Genomic DNA, 25,699 nt, shown 5'->3' with positions numbered 1-25,699 from the left:
TGTAAAACAGAATTTATATGAAGCAGTAGGAATAGTTTGTGATTTAGTACGACGCGGTGGTGGCGGCGGCGGACTCCCCTGTATTCCACTAACGTACGCTCCAACTCATATTACTTTTTAAAAGCGCAATTTTCATGTTCCATATCTAGCGAATATGTTTAACATTCTCGCATAACATCAGTAATCACTTATTATCTTACTAATATTATAAATACGAATGTTTAGATAGGTGTATGGATGGATGTTTGTTTGAAGGTATCTCCGGAACGGCTCAATGGATCTTGATGAAATTTGGCATAGATTTAGAACATAGTCTGGAAGAACACACAGGGTACTTAATATGGTTTTTTTTAACTCCGCGCGGAAGAAGTCGCGGGCGACAGCTAGTTTCACTTTAATAAGTGCCACAATAGTACGCACTAGAGTCATATTTTAGTTTCTAACAATTAGTAAGTCTACACTAAGGATGTTACTTAATGATCACTTAACCAAATTGAAATTGGTAATTCTGTTACGATATTTATTTACATAATTTCTGTTAACTTAGTATCTTAAAATTGTCTTCTGCATTCCTTAACTTAATTTGCTGCATTGCAAAGACTTTTTAGCTGGAAGTATTTTTACATAATAGTTACAACACTTAATTATCTAATTCTAACTCATTATAGAAATATAGTTCCGTGATAGAATATTTCTCCCACAGCTACAATGGTAATATACTTTTTGCGCATTAATGCTTGTTAAGTCGATCATGCAATACAGATGTCACCGTATATGAAATGCCTTTGATGTGAGACGAAATGAAGACGTCTTGTTATAGGAGTATGTTATATCGAATTACGAAACACTTAATTTTTGAAAAATATATAAGTAGTAATTAACACATGACACTTCGAGCAAAAAGAATGCAATAACACCTTACTAGCGCAAAAATGTTTTAAAAGCTTTAAGCCTTTTTGTGTGTTATGTTATTTTATTTCTTATCTGTAATATGGCTGTTCAGTACCTTAATAAAATAAAATAAAATAAAAGCTATGGGGAAATGCATAAGTACATTTTTGATCGTTTTTTCTAAGTCATAGATTCTTATATCAGATAAATACAAATTGGTTAAAAATGACAAATAAAAATACCTTAAATAATCTAAATAATAACTATATCGTATGTAAATCAAAGTCTTAAAACAATGTATCAGCATTTTTTGCAGTTGACTAAGTACTTAGACGTACATAAAGTCATCAGTGATTCGAAGGTGTACCGTAGTTATCAAGATAGGTGGCGACGCACAGTAAAAGCCTACCAACCACTGCGACGCGGCGACGTGAGCACGATTTTATCTACATACGGTTAGGGGATGACGAGGAATAGTTTTAAATATATAATAACTTAAGGTTCCGCATATACAAGTATTAGCAAAAATAAAAGATTTCAACGTACTACGCCTTTATAGCACTCCGAGGCAAAATATGAATCGTTTTAGGTCTTAAAAAAATCCACCTTGTTAGTCGTACTCAAAAACAATACAAAATAAACTGATTCTGATTACTCAATTAATTTTAGATTAAAATTATAATTTTTAGTACATAATTTGTTAACGTATTAAGTTTACTATTATTATTGTTCCCTTCATACTTACTTTGTTATCAATGGTTGAGTTTATCAATTACGATAAAAAATGCGTTTTCATCCAACTACTACGGTACCCTGTAGGGATAAAAAGGCGTAGCGCTCAAAAAAGATTCGCTACAGACCGCTGACGGGCTCGGAATAAGGGTGGGTGACCTCACGGAGTTCCAGCCTGCGTACCTCTAGACATGTAATCCAATAGATACGTGAGACGGTTCCCGAAAGAAATGGATAAATTGGAAGGCCACTAACACTTGATAAAATGTCGGGAGTTTTGTTCACTTACATAAGTCGGCAACACAAAGTTCTTATGAAATGGAAGTTAACATAGAGTTCAATAACTCTAACCTCTATCTATCACCTTCGTCAATAACTAAATTGTTAAGATAAATTTCAATTCTTGAATAAATCTTACTTATAAATGCGAAAATTAAGATTTTAGTTTGTATGAATCTATCTCAGGAACGACTGAACGTATCTTGATGAAATTTGGCACAGATGTAGAACATAGTCTGAAAGAACACATAGGCTACTTATTAACTTTTTTTTGTTTTTAATTCCGGACAAAGTGACGGGCAATAGCTAGTAATATATAAGGAGTGACTACAACCCCATATGTTGAGTAATAAATTGTAGGCAAAAATTCAAATTTATTCTTTTAATATTTTCCTTAATGTAAAGAGACGTTCCTATTATTATTCGTCTTATATTTGTTTTTTTTTTACAATAAAAATACTTAAGTTTTAGATAAGACATTTTTAAGACATTACAGATTATATTCAAAGTGTCTTTTTGTTCTTAAAAAATACATTTGTCGTTGACAATGGCTATTAATAAAGCCGAATACTGTAATAAATCTGTTGCAGAAAAAAAACAGTAACATTATGATAAGGAATATAAAATTAATAATGTTCGTGAATTAAACAAGAAGACATCACTTCAATATGAGTTAACGTTATTTTAAGAGCTTAATTACTTGAGTACAATTTGCATGCTTGCGTGCTGGCATTTTTAGAATATTATAAGAATACGGGAAAGATGGGATGGTTAGGGTCATAGCATCAGACATAAAGACAACTTTACGCGCTTAGTATGTCAGGTCAGGGTTCTACATGCTATAGAGCCTTTGCCTTTTATTAAAACGTTGATATACTATAAAAAAAAATTAAATGTTTGCACTTTAACTTTTCAAAACAAGGGGAGAAGCAGGAAAAAAAACTAAAAAAAAAACACAAATCGCGCCGCTCGTTAGAAAGGACTCGAAGTTTCAGCCGCGTTACTTGTCGGCTGCTCCTTTGAAAATTAAAGCGTGTTCATGCAACGTTTTCCTTTTAATTAAAATTTACATTTTCAACGATAAATCCGAAGCCGGTATATATTCGCACCAGTTGAAACTAGACGCGTTTTACCACGAAACAGACGCGCTTCACAAACTCGAATTTATATTATTTTTAAAATAAACTTTCAGTTCGTAACTCGAGTTAGAATTTCCGAGTTGCGCCGGACTACAAACTCAATTGTTTATTACATTTTTATTATTTATCTAAAATTCTGAATAATATTATTTATCAAAAACACAAAATAATTCTATACCCACTACAAAACTTTATAACGTCAAATTAAGACAAGACACCGATTAAATTATAGTTCCAACATATGTCTGACAAAGGTTAATAATTTTGACAAGTTAATACGAAGTCTCGCCTTCAGCTATTTACCCGAAGTCTGTTACGTTGCCGGAGTTACGTGACTTAATCCTGCCCGGCCACTTATCTCTGTTCATTAAGTCCATCAGGCTTATACATCTGATTCGGGTGCCCTTCGTTCGGGATAGCATTCCGTAAGCTCTCGTTGAATCAAGCCCGATCTATTGAGTTAATAGAAACTTTCCCTTAACTATCATGTACCTACACATTGATATTACGATTAAGCAATTTCAGTAGCATTGCTTCAAATATCTAATATGTCGGTTATGGTACCTGTAGATGTATATATTGCAATTAAGGTATCTAAAATACTTGAGGTGGTGGTGGAGGTGAAACTACGTGAGGTTATTTTCTTAGTTACAAAAAAAATATATATTACATCTTTCTTCACTGTAGTGTAACAAAATGTGTCGCAATACAACAGAAAGTCAGTAACGTCCCTTTGAAAAAGTATGGAAACTTCCTAAGCTTTTACCCTGGTGCATCACAACCTATCCTTTAGCCATCTAGAATAATTTAAAAATAAAAATAATTTATTAATATTAAAACTGTGGACGTCGTTGATTTATAATGAGCAAAACAACTATGTAATGACTAAATGACTTGGTATCATTCGGATCGAGATCACGCAAAAGACATCCAAGGTTCGCTTCCTTAGTTAATATTCTGCGGACCAACACCGGCCGTCCACATTGTCAGCTTATTTGGCCGCCATATTTGTTTTGAATGACAATTGTTATTTTGTAATACAATGGCACTTGACCAAGACGGTGTAAACAAATACAAAGAATTTGACTAAAGCGTTCCTTAGAAAACACAATGCTACAAAGAAACCAATTTCGGTTTTGTTGCAAATAAGTGTATTCAAGAGAAACGACGCAGGTACAAAAGCAACACACGAATAATGAGTCTAGATTCGGTTGCGATAGTAAAGTTTTCGGGCTCAACACAAAGTTGCCAGGAGCAATTTTATTTTACTTGCCGTTAATTTAAGAGCAAACGTAGTGATTTTATTTACCACTAGTAATACCCGGAGATTTTATAACAGTAGCAAGAAAGATATAAAGTTGTACTGGAACGTGTGGGTTCGAAATTTGACGGCGGTTACTTTGTGTTTTTATTGGCTACAGTCGTTAACAGATTAAGGTATAAGAACAAAACGTTTGTCATCGTAAGCTCAAATTTTAAATACCTGAAAATTTAGTTGATTGGTTAGAAGTCCTCTGCCAGGTCCTTTTATAATCAATGGTTTTTATTCTTTATTAATTCATAAGAAAAACCTTTTTTTGACTTAAATAAAATTCAATGTATTTTTAATATAACTTTTTCTATATAAGTAGCATCGTTTTAAAATTCTAATTTTGCTAAATTGCATTCCCATTATACTTCGTGAGCACGCGAAGCAATGAACGTCGATCTGATTAAGAAGCATTATTTGAAAGAAATTGCTTAAGACAAGTAATTCTTATACGTTGGGTGTGCAAGCAGCGTCCTCGGCGCATTCTGATCGCTGAAAATGAATCGCATCAATCTAACACTGCTCGGAGCTCGGCAACTAGTCCAAGGTTAACGCTAGATGAGAACATCGCTTAATGTTAAAAAAAAAGTTTAGGTTAAAGCTAAATTTTAAGTTAGGTAATGGTCAAAATAAAGTAGGATTTCTGCATGTTACTTTAATATGTAAGATGAGGAAAATATTTTTATACAACGTAGATTATTTTGGTCGTAAAAATACGTATATTTCATTTGCTAAAAGTGTCGAGTGCACGAGCTCATTTTGCATATTTTTCTTTCTATTCTATATTAAAATGCGAATATTTCGCTAAACTATGACTGTTATAAAAGTATCTTATTTGAGAACAAACGCTTGCATACATTTTGGCAATATTTACATTTTAAGCAATCTATCCCACAAAGCGGATGCTCAACAAGCTTCGCGAAACCCGATGCAGGTACTAGGCGCGCATAAAACTATGGAAGTAAGATCGTTTTACGTGGCCGTAGTAAAACTAAAGTAATACACCGCGAGGGAGTGAGAGAAGAGATATTAATCCGGGACTTAAGCGGCGTCGTGTGCAGCAAAGATTACGAGCACAATTTATCAGGCTAATTTCACCGCATCCCGGGACTAAATTATGACTAGGTCTAGTTGTAAGATAAATTGCAACTTTGCTCTGCTCCTCCACTCTCAGCGACGTTTTCGTGCTGTTTTAATACGCTTTAATTTTATGTTTTCAAAGTTTTAGCTTCTTAGTTTCCGAGGTATAGATAAATCTTGATTGGAAATTAGCTGTCTGATGGAAGTTTCTACCCATGTATAATATTTCGATAACATTCTCTACACCAAAAATCCAGAAAGGAAACCAGAGACTATGGATTTATATTACGCGTAATTCTAACACGCCTATTTCGCTGTTTAAACATTGATCTTTGGTAGACATAATTGTAAAGTACAAGATTAAAATTTAAATCTTTTCTTTACAAACAAAATGGTGCATTTGAATGATTTGATATTACAATATCAAGAACAAATTTGAAGGGCATCAAATGTTAATATATTTTCGATGTACGGCTCTGTCAATGCAAGTCTGGCTCTGCTCGGTAGTAATGGAATTGGTTGCCGCTCGATTTCTATCTTTGAATGCATCCCCCGCATCAAATCTAAATTCAAATCTTTGAAAGTAAAATACAACTCAGTCTCGGTGCAAACTACGGATTTCAATAAAATAAAACTATTCTATTTCGTATTGATGCTTGTAGCTACGATACGTATTAAGTCAAAATGGAATAGCCCAAACGCCTTTAGATTGAAGCTCCTGAATAAATTCCTCACAAATTACGGTCTCGTCATAACATAAGATAGTCATCAACGATTATGAATATAGCTTAAGATAGATCGCTAAGTTCTCCGAAAACTGAAAAGAATATTAAATTTGAAGAAAAGAACAAAAGTTCAATGATTTTTCTAGCTTTAAAATTGATGCAGTTCGTTCAATTCTGATAGTAAAATTACTTTCAGATGGGGCACCGTGTCCCGCGATACTCCAGCATCTTGTGGGGCGTCTGCATGCCGAGCTCCTGCAGCAGCTATGACTTGGAAGAGGAACTGTCTCAGAAATTGTCTGGACTGAACATCTCAGTGCGAGTATACAATACAATGTGTACGGTCAAGAATGTCAACAGACCTTATTCATTCGGAAAAACCTTATCCATGTAAGTAAAGACGAAGCACGTAAAGTTAATTTAGATAAAATATGGACATTAACAATGTATTAAAAATTAACAATAATAGAAAAATCGCTTGTCTCCAAGCCTCTAGAACTTTTTAAGCAATGACATAAATTACGGTAATAAGGATGTTGATAAGGTATTAAAAATGATCGTAACAAAAAATACATATAAAAACAGTTAGCTATAAAAATAGTTTTTTTTTATATTCAGATATCAAATTAAGTTTTTAGCAAAAATTGCGAATAATATCAATCACTTTAGAATATCCTCGATAAATGTGAATGTCTCATCTGATAACGTTTTTTTTTTGTTTTTTTGTTTACAATAATAAATGTTTTTTTTAATTGTAGTAAGTTTTCGGTCTTAGTGTCACACTTACAGTCCCTTATCCCCAAATCCCTTAATAAAAGTACAATAAGGGTGGAATATTCAAGACAGGCTAACATTCTGTTTTTAGAATTGCATAAAACTTCATTATCCAAGTATTACCTCTGTATCTATGCTCAAATTTATCTAAATCTTCAGCAGATCTATTTTGAATAAGAAACGAGATTAAAGTAATCTGTACCCTCAATAAGAATCGTGTTATCCCTTTCGTTAGGGTGTAGCAATCGATCGTGGGATTACAAGGCCTTAAAGGTTGCGGCAAAAAAAAACACCTTTCATCTGATGTTGGAATAAAAATCACGCTGTAAACATTGGTATTATATTGAAGAATCGGTAAAAGGGTCTTTCCGTTCTACGAATATTTATAAAGAAAAATAATTGCTTGCTAAACAGATGACCGGCCGAAAAATCCTTGAATCGCGGCCAGGTACAAGCCAATGAAGCGATGGTTCTTATGGGTGATTGGTAGGGTTGTCTTACATTCGGCGGTAGGCTCGATTCACTGCCAAAGCTGAAACGATATATCGTTATACCAAATTAATATAAAAAAGTGTCGCCAGGTAACGTTATTGTAATTTATGTACATACATAAACTATATATACGTGAGATGAGACGCGTGTTTGTGAGGAGCCGCATCTTGTGCAAAGACCATTGAGAAGCGTCTTGCATCTGTCAATACTACAGATTCCCCAGATGGGATACTGAACACTCCAGCTGGAACACTGGGACATTTAGTACATCTGCTCTGCGCTATTCAAATCAAATGCCCACGTCCTACCACTGTTCTAACTAGAATTACAATTCAAATCTTGAATAATATCGTATTCCGTACTATTACTACTATATACATCTTATGTACTAAGGATTAGTTGTTCTACTCAAATGTTGCCGTAAAGTTGGCAACATCGTTAGTTCACTACCGACACCATACCAATGTGAATACTATAAAACTGATATGTAACCGTAAATTCCTTAAGTGCTAACTTAAGTAAGTCAGTAGGAAACTAAATTAACATGAAGAATTTCTATTACTTTCTTATTTATTACTATCAGGTGTTTGAATATAAATATGTCGACATTTTGTTACATCTTGAGCATTTCTTGAAAGTATCATTACGTAAATTTAATAACAACAACCCCGCCTTAACGACACTGAAACACCTCAAGTGATATTATTTATGAAGGGAATTTAAACTTTATGCTTATGTTTTACAGAACATTTTTCCTTGCGATAATCCTGTTATTGAGCATGGGTACGATATTAGACGACGGCAAGGAAGGCGCAACTAACTTCGAGAAGCTTCTCAACGCGTTTTCCCTAAAACGTAATTTGAGGAAAGTGTTTGACTTGTCTGAGGCGGGCAGCCGGGTGAAAGGGGTGGATGCCTTCCGAGGAATGAATGCATTCGCGCTACTCATAGCCCACAAGTCTATGGCGATGGCACACAGCCCTTTTGTAAACAAGACTCACTTTTCAGCGGTGAGTATTAAAACTTTACTATTCGATCGCTTTTCAAAGTGAAACAAAATTGATTTTCCAATTTCGAACATAGAACTTTCATGTCTATAGATCGACAAGGAACGATATCTGAACCGATGGACATAAGTCAAACTAAATTATGACAGCTCACTACCGCCCCCCTGTCAACAACAAAATGTCTAGTTTGTCAGATTCTTTTTCTTTTATGGAATTTTCTATACTATGCTAGATTTAACGTATTTTCTGACTGAATTAACCAACATCAGCGTCTCTTTTACCGGCTCAGATATCCATGTTTGACGACACACGTTCATATTTACTAAAATTAGTATATACTGATAATGCGTTCTTAGTGAGGTAAGTTGCTCATAGAAAGATTGTATGATATTTACGAAATCTGATATATTATATTAATATGAGTTTTATCTTAATACTTCGTCTTGATAGAATGTAAACTTTTTTTTTTCTCAATTAACTTTATAGACGCTTAAGCGCTACATAATTCACTTCTTCGCAACTTTCAAGTTCCGTTAAGCGTCTAAAAGCCGTTAGTAAAAAGTAAAAACCTACTACTTTTATTACTTTAATGCATTTATCCACTCTCCTATATCGAAGTTATTAAAAGTTGTATAGACTGGCGAAGTTCGGCAATCAACAAGCGGATTACGGCATAACTTCGATCAAAGTTTATGTGATGCCAAAACTTTACGACGTCTCGACAAATATTTATATTGTACGCGTATTTTGACGTGTCCGTTTGTCGTTAATGTTTTATGTTTAAGTCATTCCTATATTGGATTTAATATTTAAATATTTGGAGCGTGTTAACATTATTTGCGATGATGCTCTTGAAAGTCAATTTTAAAGTGGATATTTAACACAGCTTCTGTTTCTAATTAGACAAACTCATTTTAATAACTTTAACAGCAAGTCTTTTATGCATACTTCTGACAGATCCTTTGGATCAAGGGCAGGAGTTGTAAAAAAAGCTACTTTCAGATTATAATTACCTAACTCAACTTATTTCTTTCTGACAAGTTCAAAATACCTGATGTTCATTGAGACTGTGTCAAATAAGACCAGGTTAAGCATTATGAATGTAGAAAAATGTATCAAGAATTCTTGTACTTCGTTATGCTATTAATCTTATTATTTTGCAGGTCTTTGGGATGCCATGGGCGGTGATTGGTCGGTCTGCCATTGTATACACTGACAGCTTTCTTTACTTGAGCGGCTTTTTGAACGCACACAATCTATTTCAAGAGCTGGAGAGGAAAGGGACTATCGATATGAAGGGCAGACTGCTCGCGAGGTGGTTCAGGTGAGCTAAACTTATTTTAATTCTTCCGTGTTTTTTTTAGTAACGAGATACCTTCATAGTGTCGCACAGCCCTTAAAACAAATTGTACCAGTGGCTTTCGACGTATTGTAGAGACGTATGAAACTTTGGGGTAACACGAATGGATAAGATAGATAATGATATTACAGGAAGACTGGAAATAGGACTAGTGGTAGAGATATTAAGAAGCAAGAGGTCAGCATCATGTGGGCTTTTTTATGTAGAAGTAAGAATCGCAAGAACTATACGAGTGTGGAGTATGGAAAGGCTTAGGAAGAAATGAATGTATTGCGTGAAAGGTGACATGACTAAGAAGGGAGTGACGACTGAGATGAAAGAAGAAAGATCTAGAGGACAAAAACCTGGTATGACCACCTTACATGAGTGGAATAAGGACAGGGAGATGATGTATTCCTTCTTTTGCCAAAGACAATGAAAGGGATGGCAGTATTTATCAATACAAATGTCAGAGCAGTCGAAATTCACTGTAAAAGGAATAATGTTTCAATTCTTAGTGAGCTATCACAATAATTGCAATAAAAGCTTCCACTTTTTTTTGTTATTAAATACAAATAAAACAAATTAATGAAATCGTCACCAATTCAAACCCGCCGCCGGAGTACTGTATACATACGAGTAGAATACACTTTCATTGCAGTTCGAATTTATTCGTTTTATTTGTATCCACTTTTATTATTTGCTTAATTGGAAACACAGATTCGTATTTTGTATATCGATGATATTGAATTTGATTGGATATTTATTTAATTTATATCTCTTGCTCTATTTAAAAATCGTTAGTCCTAAATTATCTATTTATCAAAGGTGCATATGGCACGTGTGTGTAATTCTTTATGACTTAAGAAATTATTATTAATGCTGTTATCACTTCTAAGCTCACATAAAAATTGTAATTTGTGTATACTCGTAAATTGAAAACATCAGCACGATAGACAAAAACGCTTTTATTTCGTTGTTAACACTTTCCGCTCGATTCTCTTTTTTCTCGTCTGTATTTTATTCTTTTTCGAAAAAGGCAAAGATCTTAGAGGGCAATATGCCACCTCTTTGGCAGAATGTTTATTCTGTACTCAACAATTGGTTCTTCTGCTTTTTCTTTTTGTAGTGATTTGTCGCTATAATACAAAACTATCGTATCCAAGTCAAATATAAGTCCAATTATTTATATAAATTTTTGGGTTTTGCATTGACCTTATAATATGTCATTCATCAAAATAAATTACGTATTCTATATACAATGTTTTACATACTAATATTTGAATGTGTATGTGTGTTCTAAACATTAATTTTGGCCCAACTTAACAACTATGAATAAAAAATATAAATGCAAGTAAAATAAAATGCAATATTAAATAAAGCAATACCGAAAAAGAAATAAAACGTCTAACACTTATGTGTTAATACATAATGAGGTAATTTTTAAATTATCTATTGACATTAGTCTCTTAATTATTAAATACTAGCGGTTGTCCGCGACTCCGTCCGCGCTGAATTAAATTAAAACTTAATAAATAGCCTATGTGTTCGTCCAGACTATGTTTTACATCTGTACCAAATTTCATCAAGGTCTGTTGAGCTATTCCGGAGATACCTTCAAACAAACATCCATCCATCCATCAAAACATTCGCATTTATTATATTAGTAAGATGAAATATTAAAATATACTTATTCAAGCATATATTAGTTGGTTATGCCCAGCATCGCCTGACTGATGATCAATACTTCACGTTACGGCGAGTCTCCAATGTTTTAAGACCTGTATTACAACAATTATCTTTGAAGAAACAAAGTTATATACATCTGTGTAACTATACTATAAGAAATTCATAGTTAGCCAAAAGTTAATACTAGCCAAAAGATAACATAACCTAAAATCCGTTTATTCCGTTTAATTTTAATTGAAACGACTCTTTCCAGATTATTTCCATTGTTCCTGAGCTTAATGTTATTCTGTACGTACATTCTGCCTGATGTTAACAACGGGCCCCAATGGAACCTCGTCGTGGAAGAGCACAGCAGGGTCTGTGAAAAAAATATGTGGAAGAGCTTCCTCTTCATACATAATTACTTCGGCTTTGAGGAAATGGTATGTAGGCACTTGGGTATGTCATATTTATTTTATAACTAACTTTTGCTCACGACTCCGTCCGCGCGGATTTAAAAAAACTTAAAAAGTAGCATATGTGTTCTCCCAGACTATGTTCTACATCTGTGTCAAATTACATCAAGATCCGTTCAGCCGTTCCAGAGATACCTTCAAGCAAACATCCATATTTCTAAACTTTCGCATTTATAATATAAGTAAGATTAGTAAGATAACTTTAGACATTCTGAGCTGAATGTATTTGGAGACATATTTGATTTTGAGTACAACGTTTTACTCGTATAATTGATTTTTGACATGTTTTTACTATATTGTTCTTTGCTAAAGAAACTGCAAAAAAATATCATGATTACAATTACTTCAAAAAATTAAAGCTACATTTGATGTTGAGTATCTACAGAAGTTTAAAATCGGACTATCTACCAATTAGAAAATAGCACTGGGTTTGTTATTGGGAAAAGTATATTATAGTAAAATTATCGTGACCTAAAACTCCAATGATAGCGATGATGAATTGCGACCCAAATATCCTCGGGAAAATTTTCAAGCGAAAATCGCGGAACGATTACGAAATTAAAGTCTTTGTTTTCGCTTCCCATCTATCTTCCTTTAATAATTCAAACGAAAATAAGGCGAGAATTCCCCGACACGTAAGACGTTTCAATATCGGGTTAGTTGTAACAATGGATACTGTGGCAGGGCCCCCGGAGGCTGCGACAATGGTGCTCGAGATACGTTGCCTTGTTCTCAGGTGCTTACGTAACTCATTTCCTGTGTCACCTACATATTAAAGGCGATGTTTTGCGTATCTTTGTAATGTGATAAACCGCTTTTACGTCGTTAATGAAAGCACAAAGTGTTAGCGAGTTACTTAAAATGTTTAACTTTCTAAAACATTATTCTTTGTACCTGGAATGTCTTGTTATATTTGGAAATATTTTTGCAATTTTTTGATATGAATTGCAATTGGATATGACAAGTTGAAAATGGTAAAAAATCACCAGAAACCAACTAATCTCAACACGGATCTTAGAAACCTTCAACACCAACAACAATAATAAACCAGACATCTTTAGAATTTATACGTTTCAAAGTAAGCTACAATAAAAAATCTCCCAAATTATAAATTGTCTCGTGGAATTAGTCGCAAAGCATTACCAATCTTCCTTCGACATATACGCCACTGTCTATTTAATCAATCCTATATTTATTAAACATTGAACATTATTTCTAGTGCCTAACCCACACACACCAGATCGGCATGGACATGCAACTGTACGTAGCCACGTTACCACTGATGCTGGTCCTGTGGAGGTTCAGAAGGCTGGGCTGGGTGCTGCTCGTCGGCATAGCTGCGGCCTCCACCGTGCTCCGGTACCTCGCCATACACTGGTACGACATCAGCATGTTCGTCTACTACGGAATATCGTAAGTTTTATATTGTTGTGCTCTTTTAAAAACTTTGCAGATAAAATTTACTACGGTACTAAAAGTCTTAAGGTGGATGTGAGGACGCGATACGAAGTCACCAAATAACGAGATGACACTGAGCACATTTCGCTACAGATTATCTATTAGTTTCCTATCGAATATTCGCTCCGCTTTTCTACGAGAATCTGGCTTAGCTTTTGCCGCCTTTTTGAAAACTATTACTACATTTATGGAATTAGGTAAACCACTCCTTTAAAATATTCTTTTTCAATATGCCATCATCCCTTTGCCTGTGGAAGCATAAGTATAGTTTGCTAAGGTTAACACTGGCACGTATAAAGCAAATACATTAAGTAGTAAATGTGAATCTAATCTATTTAACAATTAGCCGATAAATTAGCGCCAGTTCAAACGACATCAAGGTAATCGATCGATGCGTCCACTTCTAACTAATTAAGCTAATTTTCGACGGGATTCACGTCGTATTAACGCCGCCGTGTCGATAAATTGCACTAACCTAATTACTTGTGAGATGCCCCAAACATTTACTGACTCACGATATTTATTGTTAGTCTCAAATCGGTTCAATGTAGGTAGCTTTAAACTTATTTTGTCAAGAGCGCCTAACATATAGTTTTAGCAAATAAACATTGTCAAATCGGACGGAGTTTAAGTACTATTTTATATTAGGGGAGTGCTATTTTAGACTTAAAGCTTTTTGTTAAGCAATTTTTTGCACGTCTCTTTCATTATATTTTACCTGCTATTTTGTTTTCTCGGTATATCTAAGTTAATTGGCAGAGAACACACATGAAAGGTTTTAAATCCTACTTAAAATAAATAAGCTTTCTTCGACATCGTACAGGAATAACATAATAAAATTAAAGGACAGGATATTTGAATAAAACAAAGGATTTTTATTGATATGTTTTAACATAAAAGATATCGGCAATCCATATTATTTTATTCGATTTACTTTCAGAGTGCAAAAACTGCTGGACGCTGCGAGATACTCGTATATATTGCCGACCCACCGCGCCACCATATATCTTATTGGAGTTGTGATGGCATACGTTATGAGATCGAAAAAGTTCCACTTCAACCTTACCGATGTAAGTACTCTGAACTTTGGTTATATGTAAAATAAATCACGCCGAACGCAAGAATCTTTCAAGATATCTTTTATATTATTATCATCATTTATTTGCAAGAAGACCTTGTTCTTACGATGGGTTTTGAAACTGTTTGAAGTTAAGATGCCACGAGCTCACAGTATCGCTTTTTCGTCAATCAGTGTTCGAAAATTTAAGCAGAAGAAATTAAGTTCTTAGTTTTCGGCAGAGTAAACCTAAGTTCCCATCTATCTCTCCTCCGTTTTTAATTAATGTACTATTTCATCTAATTACGAAAGTCGATGACAGTTAACATTAGTATCTATTATTCGCCTATTCGTTAAAAAAATAATATTCCTTTAGACTCAAGTGCGTCTTCTATGGGCGGCAACATTCGGCGTGGCGGCATTCACGATAGTAAGCCCATACCGCATGGGGCTGGAGGGCTACCAGTACGAGCACTTCCCTGCTGCTATGTTCGCAGCGCTCTCGCCTATACTTTGGGGACTATTCATGTGCTTGTCTCACTGGGCGATATGCAACGATTACACAGGTTCGTATACTTCATAGGGAGAATGGCACATGTAGAGTTGAACTATCACTGTCCGATCTATGGTAGGTCGTGAGATGAATCTGCACCTACATACGTCTTGAATGGTAATAGGTCTATGGTATTGTATAGCCATTCTTTACCATCTAAAATGAGGTAGCTCAAATGATAGCAGACTTGCTCCTTAAAGTTTCCGAAATAAAAATATAAGTTATTAATAGTCTCACACTTTCTAAACAGAGTATGTTTTAGTATGAATGTTTTGTTAGTGAAAACACACGGGTATAAATTGAAATTAAATTTGTGTATGTCTACGATATAAGAGCCTGTCTCTTTTGGGACTGGTCTCAACTAGGGTTGCCAATTCCATTGCAATTTTCACGTATGATTTCCTGATCACAGCATCCTTATTAATGTATTACAATTTAACGTATGCATACGAAGATAATTTCTCTTACAAAATTAACCCTACCTTGACAATTAGAAGACGCTGCTTTTCATTTTCAGCAACCACTAAAATTACTTTACTTATATTTGTTTGTGCCTAATTTCATTATAATGCTCCTTAGTCTGTAGTAACCACTTCAAAGACACGGACTTTAACTCCATCTTTCTATGTTGGAAATAAAGATTCCGTCTAATCATTTATTCATGCACTAGTAGTGGCAACCCAGCCTATAACTATTTAGTATTGGTGTCGAATGTTGTAGAGTTTATTCTGGAACGTTCCATTTTTCCGAGGCTTTATGGCGCGTCCATGCGATGCTCGGCACTGTATCGTCGTATCGGCTGCCTGGATATTCCACTTTTGTTTTCGATCAAATGAACCGTTTTTTTTTTAATATCTTCCGCTATGATTTTCTTTAAAGAAATCAAATCTCAGTTTTTTACGATACCATCATCATTATTTTCGTTCGTGACTTTCAATAAATTCAATGCTGAATTCGTTTCGGCGACTTTTGTAAAATATAAAGAATAAAATGTTAATAGAAATATTTCAGTTCTTTTTAGCCGACTTCAAAAAGGAGGTTATCAATTCGACTGTATTTTTTTATGTGTTACCGCGAAGCTCCGCCCCTGTTGCTTCGATTTTGATAAAAATTATTTTAATCGAAAGGTAGTGCTTGCAGATGGGTCCTATTTTTTTGATTATTTATTTCTGAATATACTTTACAAGTAAACACCTATATTCGATTCAATTCTACTACATGGGATATACAAAATTTGAACTTTAAATTGCAATACATTAAAAGCCTCTATGTAGGTATATACAAATGTTAAATGTCTTTGATTATGTGTTAAGAAATAAAACGTGTTTTTATGAGATTATAATTATAGCATTGTTAAGAAGCATTGTAGTTGAATTGTGTAACTGTAGTTAAATATTGTTATCTCTGCTTTTTTTTAAAAAAAAAGAGGGAGTTGCCGATATGTTTTTATACAAATGTTTAAACAATGAAAACTCAAAGTATTGAATATCCCGCAGGCGTGGGCACGGCGTTTGTGGAGTCTCGCACTTTCAAATTTTTCAATAAGATCGCGTATGCGGTTTACCTTACGCAGTTTCCGATATTCTTCTACAACGTTGGCGTACAGAGGCATGCTGAGTTCTACACGCCATTGTTACTTGTAAGTATAATATTTTTAAATATAAAGCGATTATACATTCTAGTACTTTAACAACGAAAACACGGGTAACCTGGTACTACCAAGAAACTCAAAAACATTTGTTTGCAGGAAGTGTTTAAGGATGTTACAATATGGAATGTAAGGTACAAGACTTAGTACCTTTCCCAGGCGTTGCAAAGTACTTATTATCTATTTTCTAAGTAATATTACAAAGTAGTAGTAATGTTTATTTTATATCATGGGTATTATAAATATATAAATGTAATAACTGATATATCCTTTTTATAATTTTTGGATAGAAGATTAGCATTTGTTACTCTTAAACGCATTTGTAACATAACCATCAATATTTATTAAATGCTAAATATCGTCTAAAAATACAGACTTGTCTGTGTCTGTCGCTTTTCTTTTATAACAATATATTCAAAAAATTCTTCAAAGGATCTTGAGAAACTTCATTATTCTGAACCATTTGTATGTTGGATTACATCTATAAGAATATGTATTAACTTAATACGTGCTAGACAGTACATTGAACTTTTAAAACTTCAAGCAAATTTATTCCCAACTCATTGAACTCTCCCCACTTTATCAACGAAACGATAACAAGGGATATTGCCTTAATTTCTTTGAAAACATTCTTCACCTCTCTTCAATACACGTGGTATTAAAAAATGCTATATAGACAATTGCCAATCAATGTTTATACAGAACTAGCTTTTACCTGCGACTCCGTCCGCGCGGAATAAAAAATAGAAAACGTGGTAAAAATTATCCTATGTCCGTTTCCTGGTTCTAAGCTACCTGCCCACCAATTTTCAGTCAAATCGATTCAGCCGTTCTTGAGTTATAAATAGTGTAACTAACACGACTTTCTTTTATATACATAGATTTAAAAAGCATGCATAACTTGATTAAGTTTATTCCAATGCATATTTACAATCAAAAGATTAAATCTCTTCAATATTAAGATTTAATAAAATCATGTTCCAGATGCACGTACCAGAGATGCTGGTCATCTTATTGATGTCGATACTCGCGACTGTCACAATCGAAATGCCCTTCAATCAGGTTTATAGGATATATTTTGGTAAGTATAACATCGTTATTTAACCCTACTATCAACCATTGCCACGCAAGTTTAGATAAAAAGTGAACTGTTCAAGACAGAATCGAGAGAACTGTAAGAAATATCTTTGATTTCTTTAAATTTTACTATTACATTTTAACCTCTTTATCCAACATTCAATGACCAATGTTACCTATTACAAAATTGACTAAGGTTATGATTTTTAGAGTTGGGTGGTAAAGGCCAAGTTGATAGTTGATTTTTTACGTAATAGTCATATTGATGTCATAAGTTTTTCTGATGTCAAAATAGGGGAGATAATAACAATAATTATAAGTCATGTTTTAGTTTTCTTCTAATACGACAACGGTATTATTTTCAGGTAAATCACAGACGAAGTTAAAGGACAAGTGAGAAAAATATCAAAGACTAGACATGTATTATTAGAATAAGTTAATCATATAAGTAATTAGTTTTATTAGTATATTTTGACATTTTTATACCATATCAGAATAAGAAGGAAATAATTAAGTTTCTAAAATAAAACATAAATAACAAGTCGTTTTCTTTTATTTAAAATGTAATTGATTACACTAGTTAGATCTTACTAAGTCATAAGTTCTAGATTCTAGTCTAGGTCAGGAGTTATTCCTCTGGAGATCGCGAGACTCTTACCAGTTGCGCTTGAGGATGGCCACCGAGGTGGTTTTAGTGAGTTAAATCTCGCATAACCTTTCCCCCTTTTCCCGCCTTTCCCCCAGAAGGCAGGGCATCTTTTGCAGATTTCCCCCCGAAAAAAAAAGGTCAAGAGTTAAAGAAGCGAAAAAAAGCGTTTCAAAATACATACGATAGTCCAGGATATTTATCGTAACAATATAATGTTGTTTAGGTGAAAGGCAAGATAAAAAGGCTAAGCTATGAACTCCTTACAATGTATTTTTCCGGCTGCTCGCGTTAGCCTGTCTAATTTTAAGAAAGAAATGACGTCATAAACGATCTCGCTGACAAAAAAATGAAAAGGTTTGTGTCGACGCTACCTATAAAGCCACTGAAAAATGTATTTCCATATATGATGTTACAACTTGTCGTATTAATGTAAAGTAATTAACGTATTATGTAATTAGACTACGACACTATACAATGTACAATCAGTGGTATATCACGGATTGTCTCTTTTTTTATATTATGAGGTGGCAAACGAGAAAGCGACCACATGAACCCGCCTAAAAAGTGAAGCGACCGCTGCCCATAGACGGAGAAGGAGACGCACAGAAAGTGAATATTTCCCCTTATTTCATCCAGTCCTCTCTCACATGTCTATTTTTTCTTTCATAAGAAAAAGGTGAGAAGGGGAAGAGGAATAAAATTAGAATTCCGTCACCATACAGTCCGACGCAACGCCAAAATTGCTTCCACTGCACGGCTGTCTTCTGTCTTGGTCGTGGTATTGCACCGAGAAGCCGACCCATTCGTGCAACAGATGTTGTTGCTGACCTCTTCCAATGTTAACTGCTGGCAACTGTCTCTGTATGTACACGAGTGTCTCTCATTGCAAAATTTATTGTGATACGATAATTAGTGTAGCGTTATTATCGTTGTAAGAACCGGTACATGTGTAAATAATTACTATTTATTCAAGGACAGAAATTTATCCTTACATTAGGTTAACGTCCCTTTGGTAATATTTAATCTTACATTTGTTTTTTTTATCTTAATATTTGTGCCTATTGTTATGACCATGCTTTAAGCAAATGGCACTTAACCACTCAGACACACTTCAATTCAGAAACCTTTTATCTCTTTCGTTTTTTTTTCGGGAGGCCATTGCGCATTTCAAGAATCTGAATTGTGAATTAAAATGTTTGAACATTACTTTGATTGTTTGTCTATTTATTTAAATAACAGCTTTGTTCTTTTTATGTTATTTTTGTCTTCTGATTTTTCACAAGATACAATCGGGAGCGGAGTAGTATTTAAGTGAACATCGCATCGCCCTCTGTTAGCTAAATTCGTGCCCGCAGCCTTAATCGTATCACTAATAACGCATTTCCTCACCAATAATTCTATCCATAATAATTCTTAAGTGTATTTACTCAGTTGTTAAGTATAGATACAAAGTCACAAAGAAAACCTTATTGTAGACTAGCTTTTACCCGCGACTCCGTCCGCGCGGAATAAAAAATAGAAAACGGGGTAAAAATTGTCCTATGTCCTTTTCCTGGTTCTAAGCTACCCGCCCACCAATTTTCAGTCAAATCGATTCAGCCGTTCTTGAGTTATAAATAGTGTAACTAACACGACTTTCTTTTATATATATAGATTATTATATATATATTATATATATTTATATATATATATTATATATATAGTCTATAATGAACGCTTGGTGCCTTAATGACTCTGGGTGCTGGTGTCTTGTCATACTTGTTTTACAATTAATTCTTCTCTACTCATGCCACTTCAATTGTGGTTTTGCTTTAAAATAATCATAATTTAAATTACAAAGGTAAGAGAGCTTTTATATTTAGTTTTATTAATGTAAATTGAACAAGCTATATTTATGCAGGCCCGGTAACACGTGCCACCGGTTCGTTTGCATACAATCAGCATATCTCCGCTGGCTGCTAGGACATGCACAAAGCGTGCTACTAAAATACAGTCCTCCAAGGAGACTCGCCTGCACAATACTGTGTCATGTCCCACAGCACCACTATGTTGCATAAGTAACACCCTGTATAATGTCTAGTATTAGTATACCATGTTTGAAAGGCAAATTTGAAAATATTGTACAAACTATTGCATGTTAAATCGTTTTTAACTTTTCTATTAGGTCATTGATCTAAATAATCATAAATTTTGATGTGAAACATCTATAGGATCACTTGTAAACCGAATTGTTGGCGTGGCGACGCTTGCCGTGGCGACAGGTCGCCAAGCTATACGCCAAGGTATATATTTTATTTTAATAATATTTAATATTATTTATTATTAATATTCATTCATTCATTCATTCATTCATTCATTCCTTCATTCATTCATTCCTTCATTCATTCATTCCTTCCTTCCTTCCTTCCTTCCTTCCTTCCTTCATTCATTCATTCATTCCTTCATTCATTCATTCCTTCCTTCCTTCCTGCCTTCCTTCATTCATTCATTCACTCATTCATTCATTCACCCATTCATTCATTCACTCATTCATTCATTTATTTATTTAATATTTTATGCATATTACTTGTACACACACGATGTTTCACATCTGCCAGGCGTCCCATGACGGCTCACAACTTTTTTTTGTACTATCAAGTAAAATATATTAGTAAGTGATACCTCAAACCGTTCACAAAATAATGCTTATCTATTCTGTGATTCTTGAACTTTACAAAGAATAAGACATCAAATTCTAGCGCGAGATTTGGCATAAATTGACTTTTTTATTCGTTAAATTAGTCAAATTATCGCTGACATCGAAAAGCTGAATCTGTCGATAATAGCTGACTGGAAACTTTTTTATTGAAATAAGGTCAAAGAACAAACGTCTGATATCTTATATAATAGTTATTCGATATTCTTTTTTTTTCTTTTACGAGAAAAGAAAAAATACAATACGGATTGTTGGAAAATGCTGCAGAATTAACTTATTGTAAAATTTAACTGTACTTAAAATGTTTTACCTTTAAATTAACTTTTACTGTCACGAGTGTCACCACTTAGCATTTGTAGTTTATTCGCAGTCTACATTTGTGAATATATTATTAATATCTAATTCCCTAATTTGTAATATTCTTATCTTACAAGACTAAGCTGCATAGAATAAAATTAAAAATAATATTTTTGTCTAAGATATTTTTTTCAAGTCGTAATACAATAATCTGACAATGTTTAATCTGCTATAGTTTTTTAATCTATGTTTCAACAAACTCCTTTAATATATACTAAACTAAATGTCGCCTGTGACTGCGTCCGCGCCGAATGAAAAAAAAACATAGTAAGTAACCTATGAGCTGTTCCTGAGATACATCCATCCATCTAAACTTTCGCATTTATAATATTAGTAACATTCTTTCAATACAATAGACTGTTGAGAATAATACTGTACAGAAGAAAAAAAAAACAATTTCTATACAAAAGTGTAGCCATAAAATACGAGCCCGGTCCATTAGCAAACGCCTTACGTTAAACATTTTCTCTCTCGAGTGTTTGTGCGCTCGAGTACTTAATACTTCGAACTATTTACTATATTAGAGTCCGATACATTTTGCAGACGCTACTCTTGCACTTGACATCGATATAAAACGTATATTTTACGTCTTTTTATCAATAAAATGGCAAAATGATAAAATATTTGTGACATTAAACTAACTGCAGAGATTATCAACTTATTCCTTTTCATAGTTTACATTAAGTGTGCACAATTTACAGTTAAACTTTTTTTTGTTCTAAGGATTTCACTCCTATTTTACAAGATAAATTATGGTGTAAATAATGTTTTCTGTGTCCACCCCAAAAAGGTGAATAACCAGTTACATCTTACTAATATTATAAATACGAAAGTTTAGTTTGATGGATGGATGTTTGTTAAACAGTATCTCCGGAATGGCTCAACGGATTTTGAAAAAAATTGGCACAGATGTAGAACATAGTCTGGCATAACATATAGCCTACTTGTTAAGTTATTTATTATTCCGCGCAAACGGATTCGTGGATGACAGTTAGTTTATACATAATTTATCGAAAACAATCACTTGGAATACAACTATAATGTTTCACTGGTTTATTGCTTTTATTTATAAAAAATAAAACTTCGAATATACTAGTTGTAAGTTAAAACCCCGCTATCGTATTAAAAGCACGCGCAATAAATCCTCTGAAAAATTAAAGCACGGATATTGCGCCACCTGGCGACATTAATATCAGTTACACCGCTAATCTTGGAAGTGGCGGGAAAATGCACCCGATAGTGCGCGCACTCCACTTCTTTGAGCTTAAACAAAGTAAAGAATATTATAAATGTTCAAACAAAAACTTTGATAAAGATTTAATTGAAAACAATTTTAACCTTTCTAAATCGACTTTTCTCCACCGCTCGTTAGTTTAATTTGGCAGAAAGTGGCAATTGTCGTTGATAACATAATGTAACATATAATCAAATATGAACACCTCAAGCGATCCTTGTAATCATTTATATGTTACAATTAACTCGTTAGTGTAAATCCTTTAAAAAATGTAGATCTATGTCCATCAGCAAATCTCGTTAACTTTTTCAGTCACTATTCCAGTAGTTACCTTGTTTTTTTGCTATAGATTGACTTTTTATTTTGATTTTTAAACAACCAAAGGATAACTAGGTACTATTTTTACCATCACAATTTAAATAATATAAATGGTGCAATATTTCACTTTTAAATTTAGTTTTGGCAGTTTATTACTTACAGAAACGCAACCCATTTACTTGGCACGACCAGTTACGTTGAAATAAAAATGTAAAACGTAACCTTGACGCTAAATTCTGAAAACTCGCAAAAGAAATTCTATAAAAGTGTTATTCTATGTTAAGAACATCAAAATTGAAATTGAATCAAAACAATTGAATTGAATTAAAAAGTAAATAAACAAAATAAAATAAAAATTATTTATTGCAACAAAACAATTATTTAGAAATTCAGAAGGGCTCTGTCTTGAACTAGTGTTGTAGCTGTATTTTAAGAGAGGAGTCTTTTCTCTAAATTAAAACTTGTTTTAAACTGTGCTATAAAACAATATAAAAATTATCCTCACATACATTGTGGTAGATTTATTACTCAAGTAAGAACACACATTGACCGTAATTACAGTATTCAATATTAAACTTGCTACTTTATTGGTCCGAATTGTTTACCCGATTTGGGGTAAAAGTGAACGTGATCTGGTAAAAGACGTAGATCAAAACAGTTCTTCAATATTAATGAGTCGAGTTTTAACACATTTACCGCTCAGCTCACAAGTTAGTTTCAAACAATCAACAAACATAAGTTTCCTTTGTTCTTTTGCTGTAGATGTCGAAAACATCCAATCTTGTTACATAACACTATTATTGTTACTTATTAGTGTATTAATACGAAAAGCTAATGAAAGGATGAAAAGAATTCTTCTGCTGCCATTTCTTTTCAAGATGTCTTTTCAATTTTTACTTGCGAAGGTTTTTTTACATCATAAGATGGCAAACGAGCAAGTTGCCACCTGAATACGCCTAATTGACGAATCGACGCCTGCCAATCGACATCCGCAATTAAAAGAACTTACTGCATCGTAGAATCGAAATTATATTGAAACTGTTCCATTTTTTATGTGCAAACACGAATTACTAAATGGTTTGAGCATGACTACGCTGATGTCTTTTATGAAGTATATAAATTGGGAATAGAATCCATGCTACGTCAGGTATATATACAGCACGCGGGCACCGGGGTCGTGACATTAGTAACCTTATTAATGCTCCTAAAAGTATTGAAGTTATTGATATGATACATTTTAAAATCCTAATAATTATTTCGGTTACGTTTTTACAAAGCACAAAAAAAATAATTAGAATAGGCTCTTTACTTCAATCTTTAATAGATTTAAATGTATTTAAATTCATTGTGAATACTAGTCGCTTCGGAGGGAATAAGAACAATTTGCCGTGCCGTTGTTGTATTAAGGTCACGCGCCTTAAATCCCCTGACAGATGATTGCAGGAAAATTGCTGCACTCGCCGACATTAATATCAGTTGCAAAGCGGCCTTGGAAAGAGGAACAGTTGAAGGGATCCTGAGAAATTATCACTACGATAAAAGATAATACCTTTAACATCGTACTTTTAGATATTCTATGAATAAAATGGATAACGACTGTTTTGTTTAAATAGCGTTAGTTGACTTGATGTTAATTGGTTTAGACAAAATAGATTAAAATCGTTGAAGCTAATTTGACGTATTATAGATTGGTAGATTTTTTAAATTCGTAATAAAAATTTCTTAAAGCAAAACGGACAGTTTGAATGGACTCTGACTTGTTAAGAAACTTTTTAATAAGTTCAAAGCGAAATTCTTTCAGCCAGTTATATTTTTCACGGTATTAAGGAGTACCATTATATTAATTTACTCAGGAAATAAAGTTTATTTTTTTAAAGTTTGCTTTCCTCATGAACAACAACAAACTTTACTTAGAAGTCAAAATGTCGAAAATTTTATGCGAACATTTTGCAGGTTTTATTTTGGAATGGTTTAAAAATATCTCACATTTCCTAACCAAACAAATGTAAGCCGTGATAGTAATAAAAATATTCGATTCCATTTGCATCGAGCAAATTTAGCTAGATATTTTTTTTTTTGTTTAAAATCGTTGTATAAAAGGTACATATTCATTACCAGCTAAAATACATCCATTGATGGACGAAGAAGGTACTCTAATGGTGGAAAGCAAGGTAAATTTCAATTTCTTAAGAAACCTCCAAAGAATAAACCTCCTTCTATTATACGTAAACGTCTTTCTATTATGTTCTTAAATCATCATCTACTACCTATTTATTTATCATCTATCTGTCTATCTTAGTATATTTATTAATATTATAGATACGAAAGTTTGTATGTATGACTGGATGGATGTTTGTTAGAAGGTATGTCCAGAACGATTCAACGGATCTCAACAAAATTTGGCACAGATGTAGAACATAGTCAGGAAGAATATATACACAGATAACACATAGGCTACTTACTAATTTATTTACAGTGCGTTTTAGTCGCAGGTGAAAACTAGTTCACTCATATTATAGTTACTTAATTTAACGATTCTTTATTTTAAAAACTATTGTTTTATTATATTCATTTGGCAACTGTAAAATGCAATTTGTCAGAACATGTGAACAATTTTGCGTTTATATTTAAAAAACAGATATAGTGTAAAAACTTTACCTGAAAACAAAAACAAAAACAGAAAATCCCACCGGTCGTTATTGCATGAACGGACATGTTCCCGATGACTTTATTCACGTTTAT

At 33.5% G+C, this 25,699-nt stretch overlaps 1 protein-coding gene across 1 annotated transcript in view; it reads left to right on the top strand.

Annotated features, from left to right (window-relative positions):
- LOC106715658 (nose resistant to fluoxetine protein 6) overlaps positions 1-18,201 on the top strand; it is a 28,701-nt gene extending 10,500 nt beyond the window's left edge. Inside the window, exons 3-12 of the mRNA XM_045677856.1 lie at positions 6,352-6,545; positions 8,167-8,431; positions 9,592-9,752; positions 11,710-11,878; positions 13,131-13,324; positions 14,310-14,439; positions 14,803-14,992; positions 16,476-16,618; positions 17,612-17,708; positions 18,070-18,201. Of these exons, the coding sequence (XP_045533812.1) occupies positions 6,352-6,545; positions 8,167-8,431; positions 9,592-9,752; positions 11,710-11,878; positions 13,131-13,324; positions 14,310-14,439; positions 14,803-14,992; positions 16,476-16,618; positions 17,612-17,708; positions 18,070-18,101 (1,575 nt within the window). The 3' untranslated portion in view covers positions 18,102-18,201. The remainder of the gene's footprint in view (positions 1-6,351; positions 6,546-8,166; positions 8,432-9,591; positions 9,753-11,709; positions 11,879-13,130; positions 13,325-14,309; positions 14,440-14,802; positions 14,993-16,475; positions 16,619-17,611; positions 17,709-18,069) is intronic.
- Positions 18,202-25,699: the final 7,498 nt, after the last annotated feature.

The sequence above is a fragment of the Papilio machaon genome, chromosome 5 (genome assembly GCF_912999745.1).
Source record: "Papilio machaon chromosome 5, ilPapMach1.1, whole genome shotgun sequence".
Classification (NCBI taxonomy): Eukaryota; Metazoa; Arthropoda; class Insecta; order Lepidoptera; family Papilionidae; genus Papilio; species Papilio machaon.
Note: the sequence above shows the minus strand (reverse complement) of the source record. Positions and strands in the feature narration are given on the sequence as shown.